Here is a 22,636-nt window from a genome sequence, read left to right as displayed (position 1 = left end):
ACCAGTGCAGTGGAGGCGGAGGCAAGAGCATTGTGTGTGGCTAGTCTAAACTAAAAAGCAAGGTCCTGTCTAAAGTAAGACTGACCTTGAATTCCTTTCCTCCCACCTCCTAAATTTTATTTTACACAAATGTGTGCACAAGGTGCCTGCCTGAAGCCGGCAGGGGTCAGCAGCAAACACTGGATCTCCTGGAACTGGGTAACCCAGGGTCCTCTGCAAGAGCAGCCAAGGCTCTTAACTCTGACCCGTCCCACCCGCCTCTAACTCCCAAGGGCTGGTATTGCGTCATACACTTGGCTAGCCAGAACAAACTGGCCTTGAACTCACCAAGAGCCTCCGTTTCTGTCCAGCCCTGCAGTATTTTTAGGTGTCAATGTTTTGTCTGCACATTTGTGCACCACGTCGGCGCTTGGTGGGGGTCAGAGGAGGGCATGGATTCTCTGGAACTTACGGTAAGTCACAATGTGGGTGCTGGGACTTGAACCCAACAAGTGCTCTGAACAGCCTAGTCGGGTCTCCAGAACCTTTGTAGTATTTCAAAGCAAGTCCTTTGTAGTATCTTAAAGCACCAGTTTCCCTCATATCATGCAAACTGGCCATAATACACACTGTAGCGGCCTTAGAGAGTGTAGTCCCAGGACTTCAATATCCCAGACGGCACCGGGAAACCTCTGGGTTGCGTGACCATAAAATGACCAATAGCTGAGGAGTTCAGGAGGTTTCTCAGCCTACCCGCACTGGAGCAGCGAGACTACTTCTCCCACAAGCCACTGCGGTCTTGACACTCATCTTTTCCAGATTTGGTGAGGGCGGGGCGGGACGATTAAGAACTCCTTTTTCCCGGCAGGCGGTGCGGCCAGGGGAGGCGCGGGACTTCATTTCCCAGCAGGCAGTAGGGGCGGGCGCCGCGGTGCCTTGTGTGGGATGTAAGCGCGGAGGTGGGCTCGGGGGACCGAGGCCAGGACTCTCCTTGGGACTTGCGGGAGGCTGGTTTGGGTTCGCCTTTTGGGCAGGCTCCAGAGGGCCGGGAAAGGGTCATAGGAACCGACAGGGGTGACCTTTGAGGGTCCTCAGAAGTCTTTGGGACGCAGCCTCATCGGGGCTGGGGGTCCCGGGATTGTAGGAAACAAGAAGGCCCCACAACCTTGGTTGAAGGGTCTCAGCGACCGAGCCACCGCCCGTGAGCGCAGGACGAAGCTGCTGGCGAAGCAGAATTGTGGCGGAGGGTAGAGCCTTAGCTGAGCCTGGGAGGGGGCTCTCCCGCCGAGCCCGACCCTCCCTCCCTCGGCTCGCCCGCAGGCCACCGCCCGCCGCCATGGGGCTGAAGGCCGCCCAGAAGACGCTGTTTCCTCTGCGCTCTATCGACGACGTGGTGCGCCTGTTTGCTGCGGAGCTGGGCCGAGAGGAGCCTGACCTGGTGCTCCTCTCTTTGGTCCTGGGCTTCGTTGAGCATTTCCTGGCTGTCAACCGTGTCATCCCCACCAACGTGCCCGAGCTCACCTTCCAGCCCAGCCCTGCACCCGACCCTCCTGGTGGCCTCACCTATTTTCCGGTGGCCGACCTATCCATCATTGCTGCCCTCTATGCCCGGTTCACCGCCCAGATCCGCGGCGCTGTCGACCTTTCCCTCTACCCTCGAGAGGGGGGCGTTTCCAGTCGCGAACTGGTAAAAAAGGTCTCCGATGTCATATGGAACAGCCTCAGCCGCTCCTACTTCAAGGACCGTGCCCACATCCAGTCCCTCTTCAGCTTCATCACAGGTTGGAGTTAGACAGGTGGTCAGGGGAGCAAATATATGTTGGCTTACCTCGTCTGGTGTGTGAACAATATGGTTTACAGCCCATTTGAGACCCGTAAACCTTGTATAGTGGGGCAGGTATTATTTCTCCTTTGCAGCTGTGGAATCAAGAATCCCAAAAAGGAGAAGTGATGTTCTAAATGTCGGAGTGCCAGGGCTGGGACTGGAACCTGATCCATTGGTACCAGATCTTACCCTCTACTCCAGCCCTGCCACTGATTAGCCACAAGAATTTGGCAGCCCAACATATGAGGAAAGAGGGTGTCAGCAGGTCGGGGAAGTAGGACAAAGGGATGGATACATTTGAGACAATTAAATGAGATGATGCCTATGAAAATATTTGGAAAGGAAATTACGGACTTGAGCCCAAGCAAGCTAAGGACTTGAAAAGTGCTTCAGCTTCTGGTGCACAGTGTTGAGCAAGAATCTGAGGCCATTTCTGAGCTTAGCAGAAAAAAAGTGCAGAGATAAAAGTCAGGGCGTGGGCCTGGAATGTGTGTTGAGGGGGGATTGTAAGGTCATGGATTTGTTCTCCCTGTTATAGTCTAATAAGTGTGCAGTAAGACACCGGGTTAAATCGTTGTTAACAGAAGTATACATTGTAGAAAAAGGGAGGAACAGCTTTTGGCTGGGTGGAGCTGAGATCCAGGAAGGTCTCCTGCTGGGGTTGGATTAGCAGGAGGGAGAGGTTGTAAGCATAGAAGAGAAGGGGGAACGTGATGGATAGGAGCATGTGAGGTTTGGACACAGACTTGAAAGGTGTTGGGGTGCCCCCTTCTTCCAGGCCAGAGCTCTCATTACCACCCCTCCTCTACAGGCACTAAACTGGACAGCTCGGGTGTGGCCTTTGCAGTGGTGGGGGCCTGCCAGGCCCTGGGTCTCCGAGATGTCCATCTGGCCCTGTCAGAGGATCATGCTTGGGTGGTGTTTGGGCCCAATGGGGAGCAGACAGCTGAGGTCACCTGGCATGGCAAAGGCAATGAAGATCGCAGGGGCCAAACAGTCAATGCTGGCGTGGCTGAACGGGTATTGTATTTTCCCTTTCCCTGTTCTGTTAGCCAAGTCATCTGAGGGACTCTGCTCCCTCGGCCATGCTCCTGTTACCCCATCAGCCGTCTCTGTGCATGTATCAAGGGGGAAGGTAGATTTAAGTTGCCATGCCCAAGAGCAGGTCCAGGGCGAGCCATCCTGAGATGTCTTCCTTTGTGTCTTCCCCAGAGCTGGCTGTACCTGAAAGGATCATACATGCGTTGTGACCGCAAGATGGAGGTGGCATTCATGGTGTGTGCCATCAACCCTTCTATTGATCTTCACACGGATTCCTTGGAGCTGCTGCAGCTGCAGCAGGTGAGGAGACTAACTCCCCTACCCCCCTTCTGTATAGTGGACTGGCCTTTCTCAGTGCCCAGGGAGGGTGGGGTTGGCACATGAAGGGTTTTGCTTCATGAACAGTCTGAATCTTGAACTCTGGCCTTGTCTGGTGGAAGGGCGCTACTGCTTCCAGATCCCACTCTACTGGTAGGTGGCTCCCTTCTCCTCACTCACACCTCTTTCCCTTGGGCTCTAGAAGCTGCTTTGGCTGCTGTATGACCTAGGACATCTGGAAAGGTCAGTAGAGGGATATGGTCAGATTAGACCTGGGGGGAGCCAGAGGACTGGGTGACAGCCTGGCCTATTATCTGTTCCTAGGTACCCCATGGCACTAGGGAACTTGGCAGATCTGGAGGAGCTGGAGCCCACCCCTGGTCGGCCAGACCCACTCACGCTCTATCACAAGGTGAGGGCATCTCAAAAACCAGCAACTCCTTTCTGGGGACTGGGAAGAGATAGGTGAAAAATGTAGACCTTTGTGCGCTGGAGGGTGTTTTCTGCCCTACATTGTATCAGGCACATATATAATGAGGGTAGTTGTGTGTTTAAGAAGTGCCCTGGGTTCCCCAGCCTGGGGTTGTCAGGGCCTTTGTCCCACCAGCTGCCCTGCCATGTAGCTTGTGGTAGCACTGTGGAAAGATGTCAGCCTGCTCAGTATGGTAGGAGGGTGGCTGAGCTTGGAAGTTTTTGTAGAGGAGCATGTAGGGGGGGACCTGCCCTAGGCCTGAGTGCGAGTGTTCCCTGCCCCTCCCGGGCCTTGTTCTGTGGGGTCACCACTCCTGTTGTCTGCCCTTGCCTTAGCCTGGAATGGAGGTAGGTGGGAGGGAGTGGGGAGCACCAGGTAGAGGGGTCAGCAGGAATGGAGGCAGGATTGGAGCCAGGAAGACTCTTTAGGGCCCTCCTTTTGTGGCATATTACTGATGAGGCATTTGTGCTAGTCCAGGCAATGGGGGGCTGTCCTTGCTGAGGTTCCTCTGCTCCATCCTCCAGGGCATTGCCTCAGCCAAGACCTACTACCAAGATGAGCACATCTACCCCTACATGTACCTGGCTGGCTACCACTGTCGCAATCGCAATGTGCGCGAAGCCCTGCAGGCCTGGGCCGACACCGCCACTGTTATCCAAGAGTGAGGACCCCTGTCAGGCCTCCAGCCTGTCCTTTCTGTCACTTTCCAGTCAGTCATCCATTGTGACACCTTGTTTGTCTGAAGCCCTGTCCCCTCTCTGATCAGCCCCTACACCACCAAGGCTGCCAGAGCCCTCTGCCCTGTCTTTCCCCTCTCTCAGCTCAGTTTCTTATGCTCTATAGTCAGTTCCCTTGTCTGTGGTGCCACTGTCTCTGCCCAATTTCTAGTCCAGCCCCACATCCCACTCCTTAATCTTACCTTGAACTAACATGTCACCATCATTTAGATGAGCAAGGACCCCCAGCCTCTCACCCAGTCAGTGGGGTGTCCCATTGTGGGGGTACTGTCAGCCTAAATCCTACATGTTTTCACAGCTACAACTACTGCCGGGAGGATGAGGAGATCTACAAGGAATTCTTTGAAGTGGCCAATGACGTCATCCCCAATCTGCTGAAGGAGGCAGCCAGCCTGCTAGAAGCAGGGGAGGAGCGGCCAGGGGAGCAAGCCCAGGTGAAGGGCAGGACTTCATTGGTCACCCTCCTCCTGGGCATATTGGAATGCATGCGCAGGACTGGGAATTCTTTTCTGCTGGAGCTGATATCTTGGGCTTGGGTTAGGAGGGACTTGAGGGTGTTTTAGAGCTGAAGCCTTCAGGTAAATGGGTTACTATCCATCTTTTTGGCCCGGTTCTCACCTGCGCCAGGCTGTAGGCATGCATACCAAGGGCTGGCTGTTAAAATGAAGGAGGTCCTGACCTGTGTTTGCCTTAACTGAAACCAGGGCTTTGCAGTCTGTCTGGGCAGTGTCTGAACTCTTCCCTATTGACCCTCTTTTCCAGGGCACCCAGAGCCAAGGTTCTGCCCTCCAGGACCCAGAGTGCTTTGCCCACCTGCTGCGATTCTATGATGGCATCTGCAAATGGGAGGAGGGCAGCCCCACACCAGTACTGCATGTAGGCTGGGCCACTTTCCTCGTGCAGTCTCTCGGCCGCTTTGAGGGACAGGTGAGAGGGCCCTGCAGGGGCTGGGAACTATAGGTGGTGACAGTAGCCATGGAGGAGTGAGACTATTGCATGTGCCTCTCTGTGAGTACCGATGAAAGGGGACTCCTGGAGGGGTGGCCAGGGACTGAGCCTGGACTTCCCACTGGTGACCCACAACCTTTCCCTTGACTTGCACTCTTGCTTAGGTGCGGCAGAAGGTGCACATAGTTAGTCGTGAAGCAGAGGCGGCAGAGGCTGAAGAACCATGGGGGGATGAATCCCGAGAAGGCCGGCGGCGCGGTCCTCGCAGGGAGTCCAAACCCGAGGAGCCACCCCCACCCAAGAAGCCTGCGTTGGACAAGGGCCCGGGCTCTGGGCAAAGTGCAGGCTCAGGACCACCCCGGAAAATGCCAGGCATTGTCCCAGGTACTGCCCGTGGCCCCGAAGTCAGCAGTGCTGCTCAGGCTCCAGCACCGGCATCGCCACCACCGGAGGGCCCAGTGCTCACTTTCCAGAGTGAGAAGATGAAAGGCATGAAGGAGCTATTGGTGGCCACCAAGATCAACTCGAGTGCCATCAAGCTGCAGCTCACCGCACAGTCGCAAGTGCAGATGAAGAAACAGAAAGTGTCCACACCCAGCGACTACACACTTTCTTTCCTTAAGCGGCAGCGCAAGGGCCTCTGAACTGTTGGGGATTCCCTGACCTGGCCCCGGGCCCTGCCCTTACTCCCAGCAGGCTTCACCCTAGTTCCCTAATTCAAGCCCAGACTCTGCCCACCGTCCCAGGGGGCCCAGAGCTGCCCTGTAGTGACTGGGGAACCTTGAGTTGGCTCCTTCAGGCTGTGGCTTGGTTCTAGAATAGCTTTCATCTCTCACCAGCCGTCCAATTGGAACCTCATTGTAGGTCCATGTGACCAGTCTTTAAAGGTCCAACCCCCCCCCCCCCCCCGAAATTCAATAACCCATGAAGCCTACTTGAGCCTGAGCAGAGTTCGGCACTCCTCCCACTTGGAAGCTGAGGGTGGCCTTAGCCCAGGAACACAGATGCTACCTGGAAACCCCAGAGCCCAGGACTCCATTCAGTCCCTAGGGGAGATTTCCGCACTTTAGAGTTCCAGCCTTTGGGAATCTAGTTTCCTATCCCAAAGAACTTGCATATTGCTGCCTGAATTTGGAAATCTTCGCTTCCTCGCCTCTCTAACCCTAGAGTCCAGGACACAGAGCTTCAACTCTTGTCTGTGAATACTGAGCCTCACCCCCTTCCTGACCAAACTGGCCCCAGAACAGAGCAGGACCTCTTCCAACCCTCTGGGAACCTCCCCGAGGTCCCGGGAGGAAATCTGCACGGGGTGAGGGAGGGCCAGTCTCTTCCTGTTTTGTACATAGATTTATTTTTTAGTTCAAGGAAGATAAATACATTTTGTTAAAAAAAAAAAAGACATGTCTGTGTTTCATCTGGAAATCGGGGATGGGGCAGGGAGTAGACGTGCGCTTTTCTCTGCCTTTGGAGTTTGAACTTTATGCACCTGTAACGCGTCGAGAATGGGGTTGGGGTGAACCTAAGCTCCGCCCGTAGCTAGGGGACTTCCCCGCGCAGCCAGGGCGCCTCCTCCTGGCCAGGCGGGCGGAGGGGCATCCCCGGTCTGGCCCCGCCCTAGCCTGGCCCCGCCCCTCCGGCCTCCGAGCTTCGGTGCTGCCCCTGCCTGCCCTCCCGCCTCTCCCCGCCCCGCCCCGCGCCGCCCCGCGCCGCTCCGCGCCGGCTCCGCAGCTTGCGCCGGCCGGCCGGTCCGGCGCCGGGCCATGGCGCTGTTGCGGGACGTGTCGCTGCAGGATCCGCGAGACCGCTTTGAGCTGCTGCAGCGTGTGGGGGCCGGGACCTATGGCGACGTTTACAAGGTGCGCTGTGCGGGGCGGCAGGACGGGCGGGAGCACCGGAGGAGGGTACATCTGCGCGTCCAGCCGCAGGAGCCCCGGCCCCGCCCCCTCCTCACCCCGCTTCTTGCCCTGCGCCCCGCAGGCCCGTGACACCGTCACGTCCGAACTGGCCGCGGTGAAGATCGTCAAGCTAGACCCAGGTGTGGGCCCGGGTGGGGCCTCTGCGCTCCAGGGAGGCGGGCGCGGGCGCGTGAGCTGGCGGGGGCGGAGAGTTGACATTTCCGAGACCCTCCAGAGAGGCCGACCCCAGGCGAGACTAAGACCTGGTACCTGCCAGGCGAGTAGAGAAACGCTGTGCCCAGTTTGCACATAGGGGCAGAGTCTGGGTTACCCCTGTGTGCCCCCCCCATAATGCCTTGTGCTCCCCAGGGGACGACATCAGCTCTCTTCAGCAGGAAATCACCATCCTTCGCGAATGCCGCCACCCTAATGTCGTGGCCTACATTGGCAGCTATCTCAGGTGAGGTTGTTTACCCTCTTACTCCAGACTGCCCTCGTGTGCTCTGCTGTGTTCCAGACCTAGCTCTTTGTCCCCCCAGGAATGACCGGTTGTGGATCTGTATGGAGTTCTGTGGAGGGGGTTCGCTGCAGGAGATTTACCACGGTAAGAGACAGGTTCCATGGGACATGGCCTTTCCCCATCCCAAAAAAGGGACAGGAGGGCATCCTCCAGACTGAATTTGGGCTCCTCTCTGCTTCTGATTGGCTGTGTGACCTTGAGAGAAATGCTGTCCTTCTCTGGGCTCAGTATCCCAGCCTGGTGTGGCTAACATCACTTTCCTGTAGTGGTGCTTGCTGCTTCCCACTATGCAGGGTGGCTAGGGAGGGTCACCACATCCCCAGGCTTTCTCTCCAGCCCTCACACTGTCCATTTCAGCTACCGGGCCCCTGGAAGAACGGCAGATAGCCTATGTTTGCCGGGAGGCACTGAAGGTACCGGGCTCCTAGGCAGCACCCGCGTCGGAATCCTCTGGAGTGTGGACCTAACCCAGCTGGCTAGTGGGGGAGTGGGAACTTAGAATGGGCTGTCCCAGGGGCTGTGGGTCCTAACGGGGAGGGGGCCCCAGTTCTTTTGCCGGAAGCAGCCTATTTCCCTCTTGGCTCAGTCACTTCCTGTTTGGGGAGAGGGGAGGAGGAAGCGGCTTGGGTGGGGGGCCCCAGTCCTGAGGAGGGGCTCAGGGGAGGTGATTAGTGCTAAGTAGCTGTCTTTAAAGACTTCTCTTTGTCCCCAGGGGCTCCACCACCTGCATTCTCAGGGCAAAATTCACCGAGACATCAAGGTAGGGGTCAGCCTAGGACATGGTTCAAGTGAGGAGGAAGCTGCCAGGCACCTGATGGAATCCTTTCTGTGTCCCCCTAGGGTGCCAACCTTCTGCTCACTCTGCAGGGAGATGTCAAGCTGGGTCAGTCCCTGGGAATGCCATGTGGGTGAGGGTTTAGCAGGGACTCAGACACCATGGATCCCAGTCACCTTACTACTTGAGCCTCAGTTTCCCCACATAGGAGATGTAACAATATTACCTGCCTGCCAATAGTTGACCAAGATTAGGTTGAGAGGGACCTGACATGGAATCAGGTTTTCAGAGATGGAAGGTTGGTGGCTCCTCTCGGAAGAAGGGCCTGGCCTTGCTTGGGACAACTGTGGCTGGACCCAAGCCCTGCCTGGTATAGCCTGCGCACTGGGGTGGAAGGTAAGTGTGGCCCTGGGACTGGTAAGAGCCTGTTCTTCCTGCAGCGGACTTTGGGGTATCCGGTGAGCTGACAGCGTCTGTGGCTAAGAGGCGGTCTTTCATTGGCACTCCGTACTGGTAAGATGGTGCTCTGGACATAGGGGTAGGGGCCACAAGTATGGCATCTGGTCGTCCCATCTGTGATCCTGACTCTAGGATGGCGCCAGAGGTCGCTGCTGTGGAACGCAAAGGTGGCTACAATGAGTTGTGTGACGTCTGGGCCCTGGGCATCACTGCCATAGAGCTGGGCGAGCTACAGCCGCCGCTGTTCCACTTGCACCCCATGAGGTCAGCCTAGCACATGCCCCTTGCCTGACCCTTGTCCTGCTGATCCTTGACCCATGACCTCAAATGCTCCCTAGGGCCTTGATGCTCATGTCGAAGAGCAGCTTCCAACCACCCAAGCTGAGAGACAAGACACGTTGGTGAGGGCTCACCCACAGCCGAAATACCCTTTTCCAGTTAAGGCCCATGGGATGGGAGCTCTTGCCAAGGGTCGGGCTTGGTTCCCCTCTAGGGCCAGAACTCCGTATGGAGGGAAGGGCTGGTGGCTTGTGATGGAGGCATTGCTATGGTGCAGCAGTGCCACTGTGCCAGCTGCTTTTTCCTTGGTGGCCGGCTGGGCAACTCACAGGCTGCTTCTGTGCAGAGCTTAACCTGGGTCTGGGTGGGCGGGACTTTTGTGCCCACTAGGACCCAGAATTTTCACCACTTCCTCAAGCTGGCCCTAACCAAGAACCCCAAGAAGAGGCCCACAGCTGAGAAGCTTCTGCAGGTGGGAGGCAGGGAATGGCCCCGGGGGCTTGAGGCTCAAAGACCTAGAAGGCAGGGGCCAACCTGATCAACCCCTGCTCCTCTAGCACCCATTCACAACCCAGCAGCTCCCTCGGGCCCTCCTTACGCAGCTCCTTGACAAGGCCAGCGACCCCCACCTGGGAACCCTCTCCCCTGAAGACTGTGAACTGGAGGTAAAACAAGGACTGGGAGCTGGTCAGCCCCACCTGGGTGGCAGGGGCCTGCAGGTGATGTAAATCAGAATCTCTCTGACTTGTGGATTCTAGCACAGAGCCTCTCTCCAGTCAGGCCCACACGCCATGACTCTCTTGAGCAGGTCTGGCCTGCCTGCATGCCCTCAGGTCCAAGCCAGCTATAACTATGACTAAGCTATCTTCCTCTCTGTGTGGCCTTTGGCAAGTTTCTTGACGTTTCTGTGCTGGTTCTGCCATCTGTAAAATGAGGGCTGTTTTATTTCATAGTAACCTTAGAGGGTTGTCAAGACCTGGAAGAATTCCTGGCAGGGCTGAGTACTAGGTGCAAATCTGCTGTGTGTGTTCTTTCTTAGACCCAGGATATGTTTCCAGATACCATCCATTCTCGGGGCCATCATGGTCCGGCTGAGAGGACCCCCTCCGAGATCCAGTGTAAGTCTTCTGACAGGACTAGCTAAATGCGTCTACGAATCTGGTGTTATTTTGGGGATCCTAACCAATACTCTGGATCCCTAGTTCACCAAGTGAAATTTGGCGCCCCTCGCCGGAAGGAGACGGATCCTCTCAATGAACCGGTGAGGCACTCATTGGCTGTGTGGAGGGGGGTGGTGTAGTGTAGGGTGGGGTCAGGTGTGCAGATTCAGGTGGGACATCCTAATTCAAGGCCAGTCCAAAGCTGGGGTGCCTGTGTCACCTGGGGGCCTGGACTGGAGGCTCCTCCTGGGTTATTTTCCTTAAGATAACACTGGAAAGTGGAAGGCCATCCCCTTTGAAAGCCTAGGTTTCCCAGGACTGAGAATACTGCTCAGTCTGCCTGTTATGGGATCATGTCATTTCCTCTACTCTTCCTCTCCAATCCCATAGTGCTCCTCTCTGCTCCACTGCCTTACTGTCTCCTCTCTCTGTCTTGTCATTTTGTCTGTTACAAGTCTTTTGTCTGTTGCCAGAGTATTCTCCGTCTGTCTGTCTGCTCTGCTCTCTCTTGCTATCTCTCTCTCTGTGTTAATGTTGAGACATGATCTCTATCTAACTTACCCTAGCTTGCCTTGAACTCTCCTTGTAGTCTAGGTGAGCCTCGAGTTCCAGATCATTCCTGGCTATTCCCTACCATCTTGTGATACCCTTCTCTTTTTCTTTCCCTCTCTCCTGATGTCTTTGCCTTGGTTTCCTCCAGTGGGAGGAGGAATGGACGCTGCTGGGAAAAGAGGAACTGAGTGGGTGAGTGAGCAAGACTGGGGAAGCTGTGGGGCAGGTTGGGTCTTATGTAAACCTGACCATTGACCCCTTTCTCTGGCCCAGGAGCCTGCTGCAGTCGGTCCAGGAGGCCCTGGAGGAAAGGTGAGGGGCCCGTACCTAGGATGCAGAAGGCCTCCCAGGCCTAGGGGTCAGTCTCACCTCACATCCCATCATATAATCTGCTGTCTCCTTGTAGGAGCCTGACTATTCGACCCGCCTTAGAACTCCAGGTGTGGATCAGAAGAGGGTGGAACTGGGAAGTAAGCCCTGTGCACAGGGTGCTTTGGGGCAGAGAGTGCATCACAGGGCACCTGCTGATGACCAGACTGTTTCTGATCCTCTTGCCAGGAGCTGGACTCCCCAGATGATGCCATGGGAACCATCAAACGGGCCCCGTTTTTGGGGCTGCCCCATACTGAGCCAACACCTGATGACAATGCCCAGCCCTGCTCCCCAGGTGAGGCCCAGGCTTGGCAGGCCAGGAGGAATTCTGGGTAGGGATGGGGCTTGGAGTCACTATGGTCTGTGTGTACAGGAACCCCGTCTGCACCTCCGCCTGGTCCTGGCAGCCCACCATTGCTGCCCACTGCCTGGGCCACCCTGAAGCAACGGGAGGATCCTGAGGTGAGAGGGTACCAGAGGGGCGAGAGGTAGGCTGAAGGGTGTACCTGGGCCCTGACTCCTTCTATCCTACAGAGATCATCCTGTCATGGCCTTCCTCCCACCCCTAAAGTGCACGTAAGTGTTCGCTGGGTGTCCCTAGACCCTGCTGTCCTGACGTTCCCACTGGTCCCTCACCAGCTACTTGATTCCTCCCCAGATGGGTGCCTGCTTCTCCAAGGTCTTCAATGGCTGTCCCCTGCAGATCCATGCTGCTGTCACTTGGGTACACCCTGTGACTCGAGGTGGGCCGGGGCCTAGAGGACACCCTTAGGTTTGGGCCAGGGGGTGTAGCAGCCTCTGACCCCATACCCACGTCTGCAGACCAGTTCCTGGTAGTAGGGGCCGAGGAAGGCATCTACACTCTCAACCTGCATGAACTGCATGAGGATACGCTGGAGAAGGTGAGGCCTCCTGTCTTTTGGGGACACACAGGTACAGGGGTGCTGGGTGCTGAGCACCTGTGTACTGTTTGGCCCCAGCTCATCTCTCAGCGCTGCTCCTGGCTCTACTGTGTGAACAACGTATTGCTGTCACTCTCAGGTAGGAGGAGGAGGGAGCAGAGGCAGCCAGCGCACCCTCCCCCAAACTTTCTCTGAGCCCTGCGTGATCTTCCCCTTCTGTTTCAGGGAAATCCACGCACATCTGGGCGCATGACCTCCCAGGCCTGTTTGAGCAGCGGAGACTGCAGCACCAGGCACCCCTCTCTATCCCTACCAACCGTATCACTCAGCGCATCATCCCCAGGTTGGCAAGTGTGGCGTGTGGAGGAGGCCCAGAACAGTACCGACTGGATGGGGCTCTGGCCACTCCTGAGACGGCCAGGATCTTAGCTAATCACCTAGGCACTTTTCCGTCCCTGAGGCTGTTTCCTCCTGGTCAGTACAGTGGCCTCGCCTCCTGTCCTCCTGGCTTGTTGAAATGCAGAGGAATGTGAGCATGAAAGCCCTCCGTAGACGGTGGGGCAGTGGGCTTCACCCAGCAGCTCAGAGGGCCCTGTGCGGGGCCTGCACATGACTCAAGGGAAGCCCAGCCCTGGAGAAACAAAGGACATGGGCATTTATGGCAGACTGCTTGATTCAGGGCAGAGGCAGGCAGGGTTGGGGAGAGTGTTCTAGAAGTCAGGAGGCTGAGACAGCTCAGAATTAGAGAGTACATCCCAGTGTGTGAGGGCAAGGGAGAGTATGCAGGTGGAACCACAAAATAAGACCTGGGGAACCCCTATGGTGGTATTGGACCTGAGGGCTGAGGACCCCGCACAGGTGGCGAACCCTTACTCTGTTGCCAAGCCTAGGATCTGGACTCTGTCCAACAGACGGCAGTGCTGTTGAGCATTTCAAAGGATTCTATTGTGTACTGATCAGTATGCTTCCTGCTGGAGGTGGTTCAGCCCACTGTTTAAGAGCCGGGCTGGTGTGGTGGCTCATGCCTGACATCCCAGCAGTCACAGGAAGATAGCAAGTTTGAGGCCAGCCAGGGCTACATTGGGAGACTTTGTCTCAAAAACAAAACACAGCTGGGCATGGTGGTGCATGGCTGTAATTTCAGCACATGGCTGGTAGGGGTAGGAGAACCAGGAATTCATGGTTTTCCTTGTCTACCGATACTGAGTTTGAGGCCAGCCTGAGCTATTTGAGTTCCTGTCTCTGAAAACAGAACACATTGGCCGTATAGAGGGCTACAGTAGAAATAGTGTTTGAGAAGCAGCATGGCCAGGTCTGGGAACAGGCTGCAGGGGAGCCCCCTGCAGAAGATGAGTGACCCAGCATTAATGTGCAGCCTGAGGTGCAGCCCGTTAGCCAGTAACTATGGAGCCAGTGCCTTCTCATATGTTGTGACATTGTGCAGGGCTCAGGCACATCTGTGAACTGAAGAGACCCTTTCTCCCTTCTGTTTATGCCATGTTTTTTTTTTGTGGAGAGGAGGTAGATGGTAGGTCCAGAAAAATGAGGCTCTTTGGCAGTGACGACTCAGAGCATACCCCGTGGGGAAGAACAGAACAAAGGAGAGGACTTTCAAGGGCCATTCTGAGAGCCTTCTGTGAGAAAATGCTGTTTAAGCCAAGACTGAGGACAGGCTGAAGCTGCAGCTCGTTGGGAAAGACCTGGAATCAAAGGCATGTGCCAGCACCACTTTTTAAAATTTTAATTTTTAAAAGAAGCTAAAAAGGACTTGGTGGCGCACACCTTTAATTCCAGCACTCGGGAGGCAGAGGCAGGTGAATCTCTGAGTTCGAGGCCAGCCTGGTCTACACAGAGAAAGGCTGTCTCCGGGGGAGTTAGAGCTGTGGGTGTGCAGGGGAAGTTACCAAGGAGAAGGGATGCTCAGTGCAGGGGCCTAGTGCAGAAGTGAGTATGACTTGCTTCAGGATCTGTCCGCAGGGAGGCCTTGGGCTCTGCCTCACAGCAGGTTGGCTCAGTGGCTAGCAACAGAGGCATGGGCTGTAGTTGGAGTAAAGAAAGTAAAAATTGGTCTGGTTCTGTTTTTTTTTTTTTAAGATTTATTTATTTATTATGTATACAATACAGATGGTTGTGAGTCACCATGTGGTTGCTGGGAATTGAACTCAGGACCTTTGGAAGAGTAGGTGGTGCTCTTAACCACTGAGCCATCTCTCCAGCTCCCGGTCTTGTTCTGTTTTGCAAGTGGAGCCAGCAGGATTTCCTGGTACTAGGTGGTGTTGGAAAGGGAAGGGGAGTCAAGGCTGAGGGAAGGATGGAGCTGTCATCAGTTATGAGTGACGTAAGAGTCTGGGCTGAATTCAGATTTGCCACATTAAATAAATTATATGCCTGTCATCCCAGCATTCAAGAAGTTGAGGCAGGAGGATTACTGAGATTTGATGCTACAGTGTGAGACCTGGTCTTAAAACTTGCATTTCAAAAGACACTCTGAGTGGGACCTCCCTAGTCCATCTGGGAGAACTGGAATGCCAAGAAGAGTGGGCCAGGCAGGGGCTCCAGTGTTATTGTGACCAGGCTAGGCCAGAGGCAGCAGTACTGGGGAGACCTAGAGGAGAGCCTTAGCTACAGAGCTCACACTAAACCTGTGCTTGGTTCCCTGTGGCCTCCGGGCTTCTCTGACTCCCAACCTTAGGCGACAGACTCTGGCAAGTCGGGCAGCATTGAGTCTGTTTTCTTTGAACATAAAGAAGGGAAGAAATGGAATTCTTTAGAGGAAACATGGGACACAAAAGTATATGCCCCTGACCTACCCAGATGTTAGCTGGTGAGCGAGGAGGAGGAAGAGGAGGGCAGAGGGCAGTGCAGTGAGGCCGACACTGCTTCCTCCCAGGGGCCTGTCCTGGCAGGCTCACAGACAGGAGAGTCACTGGGAGGAGATTGCCCTCTTAGCAGCTTAGTTCCTTAGTCTCAGATGGTCAGTCCCCTGAGGGCAGGGGGAATTCTTCCTAAGACAGCCACCCACTGGCCCCATAGGTCCCTCTGCCCCAGCGAGGTGCAGAAGGCAGACCGTTTGCTGTTTGAAGTATACATTTCCCAGTCAATTTTTGTTCGTCAGTCTATGGAAAGGGTTGAGGATACGTAAGCGGGGACCTGCCTCAGCTTTGGGTCTTCCTGCTTCCCGCTTTACACGGCAGTGAGGAAACAGGTGCAGAGAGGGAAAGTTGTTTAAAACCTCACAGAGCCATGCTGGGTGGTGGTGGCACACGTCTTTAATCCTAGCACTCAGGAGGCAGAGGCCAACCTGCACTACAGAGTGAGTTCCAGGACAGCCAAAGCTATACAAAAACCTGTCTTCAAAAACCAAAAAGAAAAAAAAATTTTGTTTGTTTGTTTGTTTGTTTTGTTGTTGTTGTTGTTGGTGTTTTGTTTGGTTTTTCAAGACAGGGTTTCTCTGTGTAACAGCCATGATTGTCCTGGAACTTGCTCTGTAGACCATGCTGGCCTTGAACTCACAAAGATCCACCTGCCTCTGCCTCAGCCTCCTGAGAGTTGAAATTAAAGGCATGCACCACCACCGCCCAGCTAAGAAAGTAGTCTTAAAAACAAAACAAAACAAGCCCCTTCCCAGAGTAGCTCCAGAGGCTCCCAGATCCTCAGTCCCTTGCAGCTCTTACATTGCTGCACCTCTCTGAGCCTAGAGTCTCATCTGTGAAGCAGGACAATGACAATGACCACTTCTCAGGGCTCAGTGGGGGCCTTGCCCGTGATGGCTCCCAGAACATATGCTGGTTTTCACTTCTATAGGCGCTTTGCCCTGTCCACCAAGATTCCTGACACCAAAGGCTGCCTGCAGTGTCGTGTGGGTAAGAACTGGCTGCGGGGCTGGGAGGGGTGCAGTGAGTCTGAGCTCTTGCCCACCAGCCTCCTTCTCCCGCAGTCCGTAACCCCTATACAGGCAGCACTTTCCTGCTGGCTGCCCTGCCTGCCAGCCTGCTTCTGCTGCAGTGGTATGAGCCCTTGCAGAAATTCCTGCTGCTGAAGGTAGGAGGCGACCAGAGGGCCCTTGGGTGGCAGGATGCCCACAGGAGAAACAGAGCCTAGCCTCTCTGCTGTCCCCCAGAACTTTTCCAGCCCCTTGCCCAGCCCGACAGGGATGTTGGAGCCGCTGGTGCTAGACGGGAAGGAGCTGCCACAGGTGTGCGTGGGTGCCGAGGGGCCTGAGGGACCTGGCTGCCGAGTCCTGTTCCATGTCTTGCCCCTGGAGGCTGGCCTGACTCCAGACATCCTCATCCCGCCTGGTGAGCAGCAGAGCTGGGTGTTGCAGGGATGGGACACTTCTAACCAGGCTCTCTGACCTGGGCTTCTGTAAAAGATTTCATTAGACTAGCCTGGGCACAATTCTCAGCACCCACGTGGCAGCTCACAACTGTCTACAACTCCCAAGATCTGACACCCTCACGCAGGCATACATGCAGGCAAAACACATAAAATAAAAATAAATTAATAATAAAAAAGACAGACCAAACTAAATCAAAAGGTTTCCTTAGATTAAAAGGCTTGGTAGCCAAGGAAAAGCTGTCTACCAGTGCATAAGCCTGAGCCAGCAGCAGCAGGAAGAGGGGCTCTGACCAGGTGGGGACTGGAGGCTTCCACTCTGAGCAAGGAAGGATGACATCTCAGCCATGGGGACAGCTGGGGCAATGGGTAGGGAAGGAAAAGAGTTCCTGGTGCCAGGGACCCCTCAGGTGATTTCATTCCTAAATTTTCTGCTGCTTTGTTTTTGTTTTTTGAGACAAGGTTTCTCTGTAGCTTTGGATCCTGTCCTGGCACTCTGTAGACCAGGCTGGCCTCGAACTCACAGAGATTGCCTGCCTCTGCCTCCCGAGTGCTGGGATTAAAGGTGTGTGCCACCACACCCGGCTTGCTTTTTTTTTTTTTTTTTAGATTTATTTATTATGTATAGTATTCTGTTGTCTGCATGTTTGCCTACATGCCAGAAGAGGGCATCAGATTTCACTATAGATGTGAGCCACTTTGTGGTTGCTGGGAATTTAACTCAGGACCTCTGGAAGAGCAAGTAGTCAATGCTCTTGACTTCTGAGCCATCTCTCCAGCCCCTTTCTGTTGCTTTAAAAATATTTTTTTAATTTATTTTACTTATGAATACGAATGCTTTGCATTCATGTATGTATATATACCACATGCATGGAGGTCTCTTTGGGTGACTTGGAGTTCCAGAGGGTTCTGAGCCAGTATGTAGGTGATAGGAATCAAACCTGCATCCTAAGGAAGAGCAGCCAATGCCTTAACCACTAAGCCATCTCTCCAGCCCCCTCAGTTGTAATTCTTAACAACAGCCCTGAAAATAGGCTTTGTCATGTTTGAGTTACCAAAGAGGAAAATGAAGTTCAGAGAGAGGAAGTGACTTGTGTTAAGTCACACATCTACGGAGTCTGACAGCCTAGTTTGTCTGACCCCGCATCCTTCTTAGGCTCCACTAGGACCCTGGAACCCCATCCTCGCTCCTGATAAGCCTAAAGGCAAGTCCCTTATTCTGCCTATGACCCTGTAGGGCTGGTGTGAAGTAGACTATTGGCTTAGGACTGTCTGCTGCATGTCCCCTCAGTCCTTGGGATGCAAGAGTGGGCTGGCAGCTCAACCAGACAGGCCTTGCCTCCCTTCTCTGCCCACAGAGGGGATACCAGGCTCCGCCCAGCAGGTGATCCAGGTGGACCGGGACACAGTACTGGTCAGCTTTGAACGTGAGTGCCCTAGGGTCAGGGTTGGGGGGCTCTAGCAGGCCTGAGCATGGCAAACATGGTGCGACAAGTTTTGCCTTCCCCTTCTCCCCCATTCCCTCTACTTTGCTAAACCACTAGATTGCATTCCTAAAGCTAGCCACCAAGGTCTGTTCCTTTATTTGGCCACTTCCTCCTGAGGCTGACTACCAAGGTGCAGCTATCATTGAAGTCCAGCAGTCAGAAGCCCCCTTTTGACGGCCCTAATTAACACATCCAATCAAAAGTAACCAACTCTTCCTAACATGGTTTCTCCTTTCCCTTTATAAACTGCCATTTGCCTATAGGCCAAGTCTGTCTTCTCTCTATCCAGAGGCAGGCCTTTGTCTCCCTGGGAGAAATAGCTCACTACCACCCGGCCCTGGCCTTGTTCCTTTCCCCTAATCTCTCATCTTTTATCTCTTGTCTTTGTCTCTTATTCTTTGCCCTTTGACCCTGCCCTTTGTCTCCTTTGTGCTGAGAACTTGATCTTGGGGTGTCTTGTGCTGATTTTGAGGTCCTCTCAATGGTGAGGAAGGGGGGTCTGCCATCCAAGAAGGGAGCCACCTATCACCTACCTACCAGTTCTCTCCCTGTGCAGGCTGTGTGAGGATCGTTAACTTGCAGGGTGAGCCCACAGCTGCACTGGCCCCTCGGCTCACCTTTGACTTCCCTATTGAGACCGTGGGTGAGTAAGCCAGATGTGGGCATGGCAGCATCCACAGTTCAGAAGGTATGGGACTAGCTCAGGGTTCAGGGTTGGCCGTGGGACCAGGGTAGATTCCCTACACCTATGGGGAGCCATCCTGGTCACTCAGGGTCAGTGAGGACCCTTGTATATTGGACTGGGTCAGGCCTTATGGCAAGGATGGGGGAATTTGTGGAGTGTGGGGGTAGTGTAGGGGTCAACAGAGCCCATTCTTCCAGTGTGTCTGCAGGACAGTGTGCTGGCTTTCTGGAGCCATGGCATGCAGGGCCGAAGCCTTGACACCAACGAGGTGAGTGGGGCTCAGAGACCTGACTGCCTCCAACTCTGAGAGCCCTGCTTAGAAAGGACCTGTCGGATGATCTTAGAGTTCCTTGTCCTCTAGGTGACCCAGGAGATCACAGATGAGACCAGGATCTTCCGGGTGCTGGGAGCCCACAGGTAGATAAAGATGGCACCTGAACTGCACCTTCATGGCAGTTACCACCCCCAGGCTAGAGGTAGGGATGGGCTCACTAGGCTTTCCTGCCTCGCTCACCCTGTGTGCCTCTCCCCACACCAGGGACATCATCCTGGAGAGCATTCCCACTGACAACCCTGGGGCACACAGCAACCTCTACATCCTCACAGGCCACCAGAGCAGCTACTGAGCTGCCCCCTCCAGCCTCTGCTAGGGCCCCAGAGGGCAGACCTGATTCCGAGAAATGTTTGGGGGCAGGGAGGGGAGGTAGCCCACCCCCCTCAGCAATAACTGGACCAGAGGAAGCTGCGACCACCTCCCTCCCTGCAGCATTGTCCCCCGTACAGGAGGCCCTGGGCGGGATGGGGCTGCCTGGCTGATCCATTCCATTTCTCACTTTTCCTTTCTATTCTTTCTGCCAAGAGCCTGCCCCAGGTTCTATCCTGGGCAACATGTATTTAAGAGAGAATTATATTGGAATTAAAGCTGGTTGGCTTTATCCCGTTAGTCCCTCTGAAGTGGAGGCGTTGAGCTCCCCTCCCCCACCTTCCGCCCCTTCTCTTTCTCCTCTCACTCTTTCCTGCGGGACACTTTTCTCTAAGTACTTGGTTGGCCTCAGGTGTGCGCTGTGGAAGAGCAGCGGCTGGTGCTCAGTGGAATCTAGACTCAGGTGACACAAGCCAGTGGTCTAGCAGCCATCTTGGGCCTGGGTCTTCCTGGTCCCTGCCCATGACAGCCCTCATTCAGTTTTATAGATTGAGACAGCTGCGGTATTTGGCATTTTGTGGATCATGCAGGGGAATTATGAACAAAGGGACCTGTCCGGGGCAGCCTTGCCCCAAGTAGGATCTTGCTTGTGGTTTGTGGGAGGATGCTGGAAGCTAGCCAGGGAGCTAGCTACCATGTCCATGACCATTTCTGGGATCTGCACCCTGGCCGTGTCTGCTGCAATGTTCCATGACAGGCCTGTAACAACATTGCGAAGTATCGGCTTAGCCTGGGAAGATGGATGTGGGTCTCTTTAGTGTTCATTCATTCCAAGTCAGGCCTGGGGTCACTACCAAAATTCAGCTCAATACCCAAGAAAATTGTTGGAGCCCATCTCCCTTGCGCCTTAGCTTGTTTTGTATTGTCCTCCCTTAGTCCCCTTGCAAAGGGCTCAGAGCCCCCAGGGCCTGGTACCCTTCGAGCCCTGTGGCCCCAGATACTGACTGGCTTGCCATTGACCAAGATCATTGAAGGGAGGGCTAAGCGGGTTGTAGAGCAAAGGTCTAGAGCCCAGTGCTCCGTTCCAGCTCCTTGTCACCCTCCTGACATTTAGAGCAAATGTTGGCAGAAGAAAGTCTTCTGTCTGGTGTTCTGGCTGCAAGTACTTGCCAGCTCAGTGAGGCAACGGGTGGGTGAGGGTGGGTGGTGACAGCTCATGTGAATGGAATTTGTGGCCCTTATGGCTGTCACTGTCCCTTTAACTACCCTCTTCAGAGCCCTAATGCTCAGTTTCTAGTGACCAAGAGGGTTGCTTGGCTGATGAGGGAGCCGGGCCAGGAAAAGGGACAGAGCATATGTCCTCAGTGAGACCCCAAGTCATCTGGAGAGTCGAGGGAGACAGGGTGCACAGTAAAGTTCTAGCTCCCGGATTTCTTGGAGGCATGCTGGTGTGTGTGGGGGTGAGAGTTCCAGCCCAGAACACTTAACCCAGGTGCCCTGGGAGACCAGGCCCTCGGAGTAGTGGGCTCCACACAGTGCCACCTTGTGGCAGGGAGCTCAGCCCAGAGTCCATCTGAAAAGGTGGTTTAGGGGTATAAGATGCCAAAGTGAGAGCTGTGAAAAACAAGGCCCACTGATAGTATTTGGTGCCACAAGCCAAAGATGGGGCAAGCCAGGACTATGCACTGAAAGATGTGACTTTATTTATGTATTTGTTTATAGACAGCCTTTTTCAAGTACAAAAGAGAATTCAGTGAAGCTAGGCTGTGGTGAATGCCTGTCATCCAGTACTCAGGAGGCAGAGTACTGTCTGTGAACTGTAGTCCAGCCTGGTCTACATAGTGAGTTCCAGGCCAGCCGAGGTTTTATGTAGTCAAGATCCTGCCTCAAAAATAAATAAGACTGTGTCTCATTTGTCCTCCACTCCGTCTAGAAGTATTTATGATATTTAAACAACTTGGTATATTTTTATTCATATGGCACCAGTCCATATATCCTGCTGGAGCTCTGGAAGTACATTCTAGAGACCTTTCCATTATCAACCTGGTCTATTTTTGTATAGCTTGTGCTGGATTGTACACATTTCAGGTGACTAATGTTAACTGAAAGATCCTTATTGAGGAATGTATTTCTACTTTAATATCATAAACCACACTGCAATAAATAACTCCTGTGTCAGAGCCACTCTGTGTACTCAAGTGTTTCTGGGGGATCAATTCCTGGAAATAGCATTGCTGGGTTGGAGCGGTTGTGTTTGCCACAATGAGCTACCATAAAATGCCCTCTGTTGGTGTTATCTGGGGGTTGGGGCTTCTTCATCACTCTGTGGATAGAGATACATCACCAATTATGGTGACTCACACCTGTCACCCAGCACTTTAGAGTCTGAGGCAGGATTGCCAGCCAGGGCTACATACTGAGACCCTGTGTGCTAAAAGAACAGCCGGGCAGTGGTGGTGCAGGCCTTTAATCCCAGCACTTGGGAGGCAGAGGCAGACGATCTCTGTGAGTTCGAGGCCAGCCTGGTCTAGAGGTGTAGAGGAGCTTCTGGGGTGAGAGGGAAAGTGATGTGCACAGGGCAGGTGCCATATCTACTGGGCTTGCTTTTCTCCAGGGTGCACCATCAGCTAGAGCAGGGCAACGGTTGGGCAATCAGGAGATCCTCTAAGTCCTTAACACAGCAACACCAACAGGTTTTAAACCAAAACAGGAAGACCCATAAAATGGCAAATGTGTGCCAGAAAGTGTGCTAGGAAGCTCAGAAACTAGCAAAACAACCACCAGCTGGCCATGCATGCTTATACACAAAGTCATGGGAGGCTGAGCACAGTGGTGCACATCTGTAATCCCAGCACTTGGGATAGGCAGGAGAGACCAGTTTAAGGAGAGGAAATGAAAATGGCAGCTTTCACTGGGTGGTGGTGCTGCACGCCTTTAATCCCAGCACTCGGGAGGCAGAGACAGATGGATCTCTGTGAGTTCAGGGCCAGCCTGGTCTACAGAGTGAGTTCCAGGACAGTCTCCAAAGCTACAGAGAAACCCTGTCTTCAAAAAACAAACTAAAAGGCAGCTTTCAAGCCCGGGCCTCAGCAGCAGGGACTGCACAGGAGGTTGTTGCCTGACTCACCTGGAATGGAGGGAAGGTTGACAGTGCGGACTGTAGATACTATGTTTATGGCTTTGTTTTGGTCTATAATGGAGGGGGTCAAACCCAAGGCCTTACATTAGGCACCCACTCTGCCACCTGGCTTA

At 54.2% G+C, this 22,636-nt stretch overlaps 2 protein-coding genes across 3 annotated transcripts; both read left to right on the top strand.

The window, feature by feature from the left end:
• The first annotated feature begins 859 nt into the window (after positions 1 to 859).
• Positions 860 to 6,227, top strand: Men1 (menin 1). Of its 2 annotated transcripts, none has more exons than XM_048457945.3 (10): positions 860 to 926; positions 1,300 to 1,760; positions 2,616 to 2,824; positions 3,017 to 3,145; positions 3,366 to 3,406; positions 3,488 to 3,575; positions 4,160 to 4,296; positions 4,671 to 4,806; positions 5,135 to 5,299; positions 5,485 to 6,227. In XM_048457945.3, coding segments are annotated over exons 1-10 (1,848 nt in total). In that variant the 5' UTR covers positions 860 to 924; the 3' UTR covers positions 5,965 to 6,227. The 2 variants fall into 2 exon arrangements, with proteins under 2 accessions (XP_048313902.1, XP_048313903.1); XM_048457946.3 differs by having other exon boundaries at positions 921 to 938.
• A 797-nt stretch (positions 6,228 to 7,024) lies between these two features.
• Positions 7,025 to 21,564, top strand: Map4k2 (mitogen-activated protein kinase kinase kinase kinase 2). The gene is made up of 32 exons (XM_048457909.3): positions 7,025 to 7,176; positions 7,298 to 7,355; positions 7,585 to 7,675; positions 7,755 to 7,819; positions 8,093 to 8,148; positions 8,448 to 8,495; positions 8,576 to 8,618; positions 8,951 to 9,023; positions 9,102 to 9,233; positions 9,308 to 9,370; positions 9,639 to 9,720; positions 9,806 to 9,913; positions 10,288 to 10,366; positions 10,451 to 10,509; positions 11,109 to 11,152; positions 11,234 to 11,272; positions 11,367 to 11,400; positions 11,519 to 11,627; positions 11,706 to 11,794; positions 11,867 to 11,908; positions 11,991 to 12,075; positions 12,155 to 12,234; positions 12,313 to 12,373; positions 12,460 to 12,577; positions 16,039 to 16,097; positions 16,172 to 16,275; positions 16,355 to 16,532; positions 17,928 to 17,996; positions 18,613 to 18,699; positions 18,939 to 19,009; positions 19,103 to 19,158; positions 19,280 to 21,564. Exons 1-32 carry the CDS (start codon positions 7,081 to 7,083, stop codon positions 19,365 to 19,367), a joined length of 2,466 nt encoding a protein of 821 aa, XP_048313866.2. The 5' UTR covers positions 7,025 to 7,080; the 3' UTR covers positions 19,368 to 21,564.
• The last annotated feature ends 1,072 nt before the right edge of the window (positions 21,565 to 22,636 follow it).

This window comes from Myodes glareolus, chromosome 7, assembly GCF_982192425.1.
Source record: "Myodes glareolus chromosome 7, mMyoGla1.1, whole genome shotgun sequence".
Taxonomy (NCBI): Eukaryota; Metazoa; Chordata; class Mammalia; order Rodentia; family Cricetidae; genus Myodes; species Myodes glareolus.
Note: the sequence above shows the minus strand (reverse complement) of the source record. Positions and strands in the feature narration are given on the sequence as shown.

Excerpts from the sequence above, each read along its gene's own strand:
- Men1 (XM_048457945.3), top strand. Across the intron at positions 2,825-3,016 it reads ATGCTGGCGTGGCTGAACGG|AGCTGGCTGTACCTGAAAGG; the intron begins GTATTGTATTTT and ends TGTCTTCCCCAG. Across the intron at positions 4,297-4,670 it reads ACCGCCACTGTTATCCAAGA|CTACAACTACTGCCGGGAGG; the intron begins GTGAGGACCCCT and ends ATGTTTTCACAG.
- Map4k2 (XM_048457909.3), top strand. The coding sequence starts at position 7,081 with ATGGCGCTGTTGCGGGACGTGTCGCTGCAGGATCCGCGAGACCGCTTT. Across the intron at positions 12,076-12,154 it reads GGTACACCCTGTGACTCGAG|ACCAGTTCCTGGTAGTAGGG; the intron begins GTGGGCCGGGGC and ends CCACGTCTGCAG. Across the intron at positions 16,276-16,354 it reads AGAAATTCCTGCTGCTGAAG|AACTTTTCCAGCCCCTTGCC; the intron begins GTAGGAGGCGAC and ends GCTGTCCCCCAG.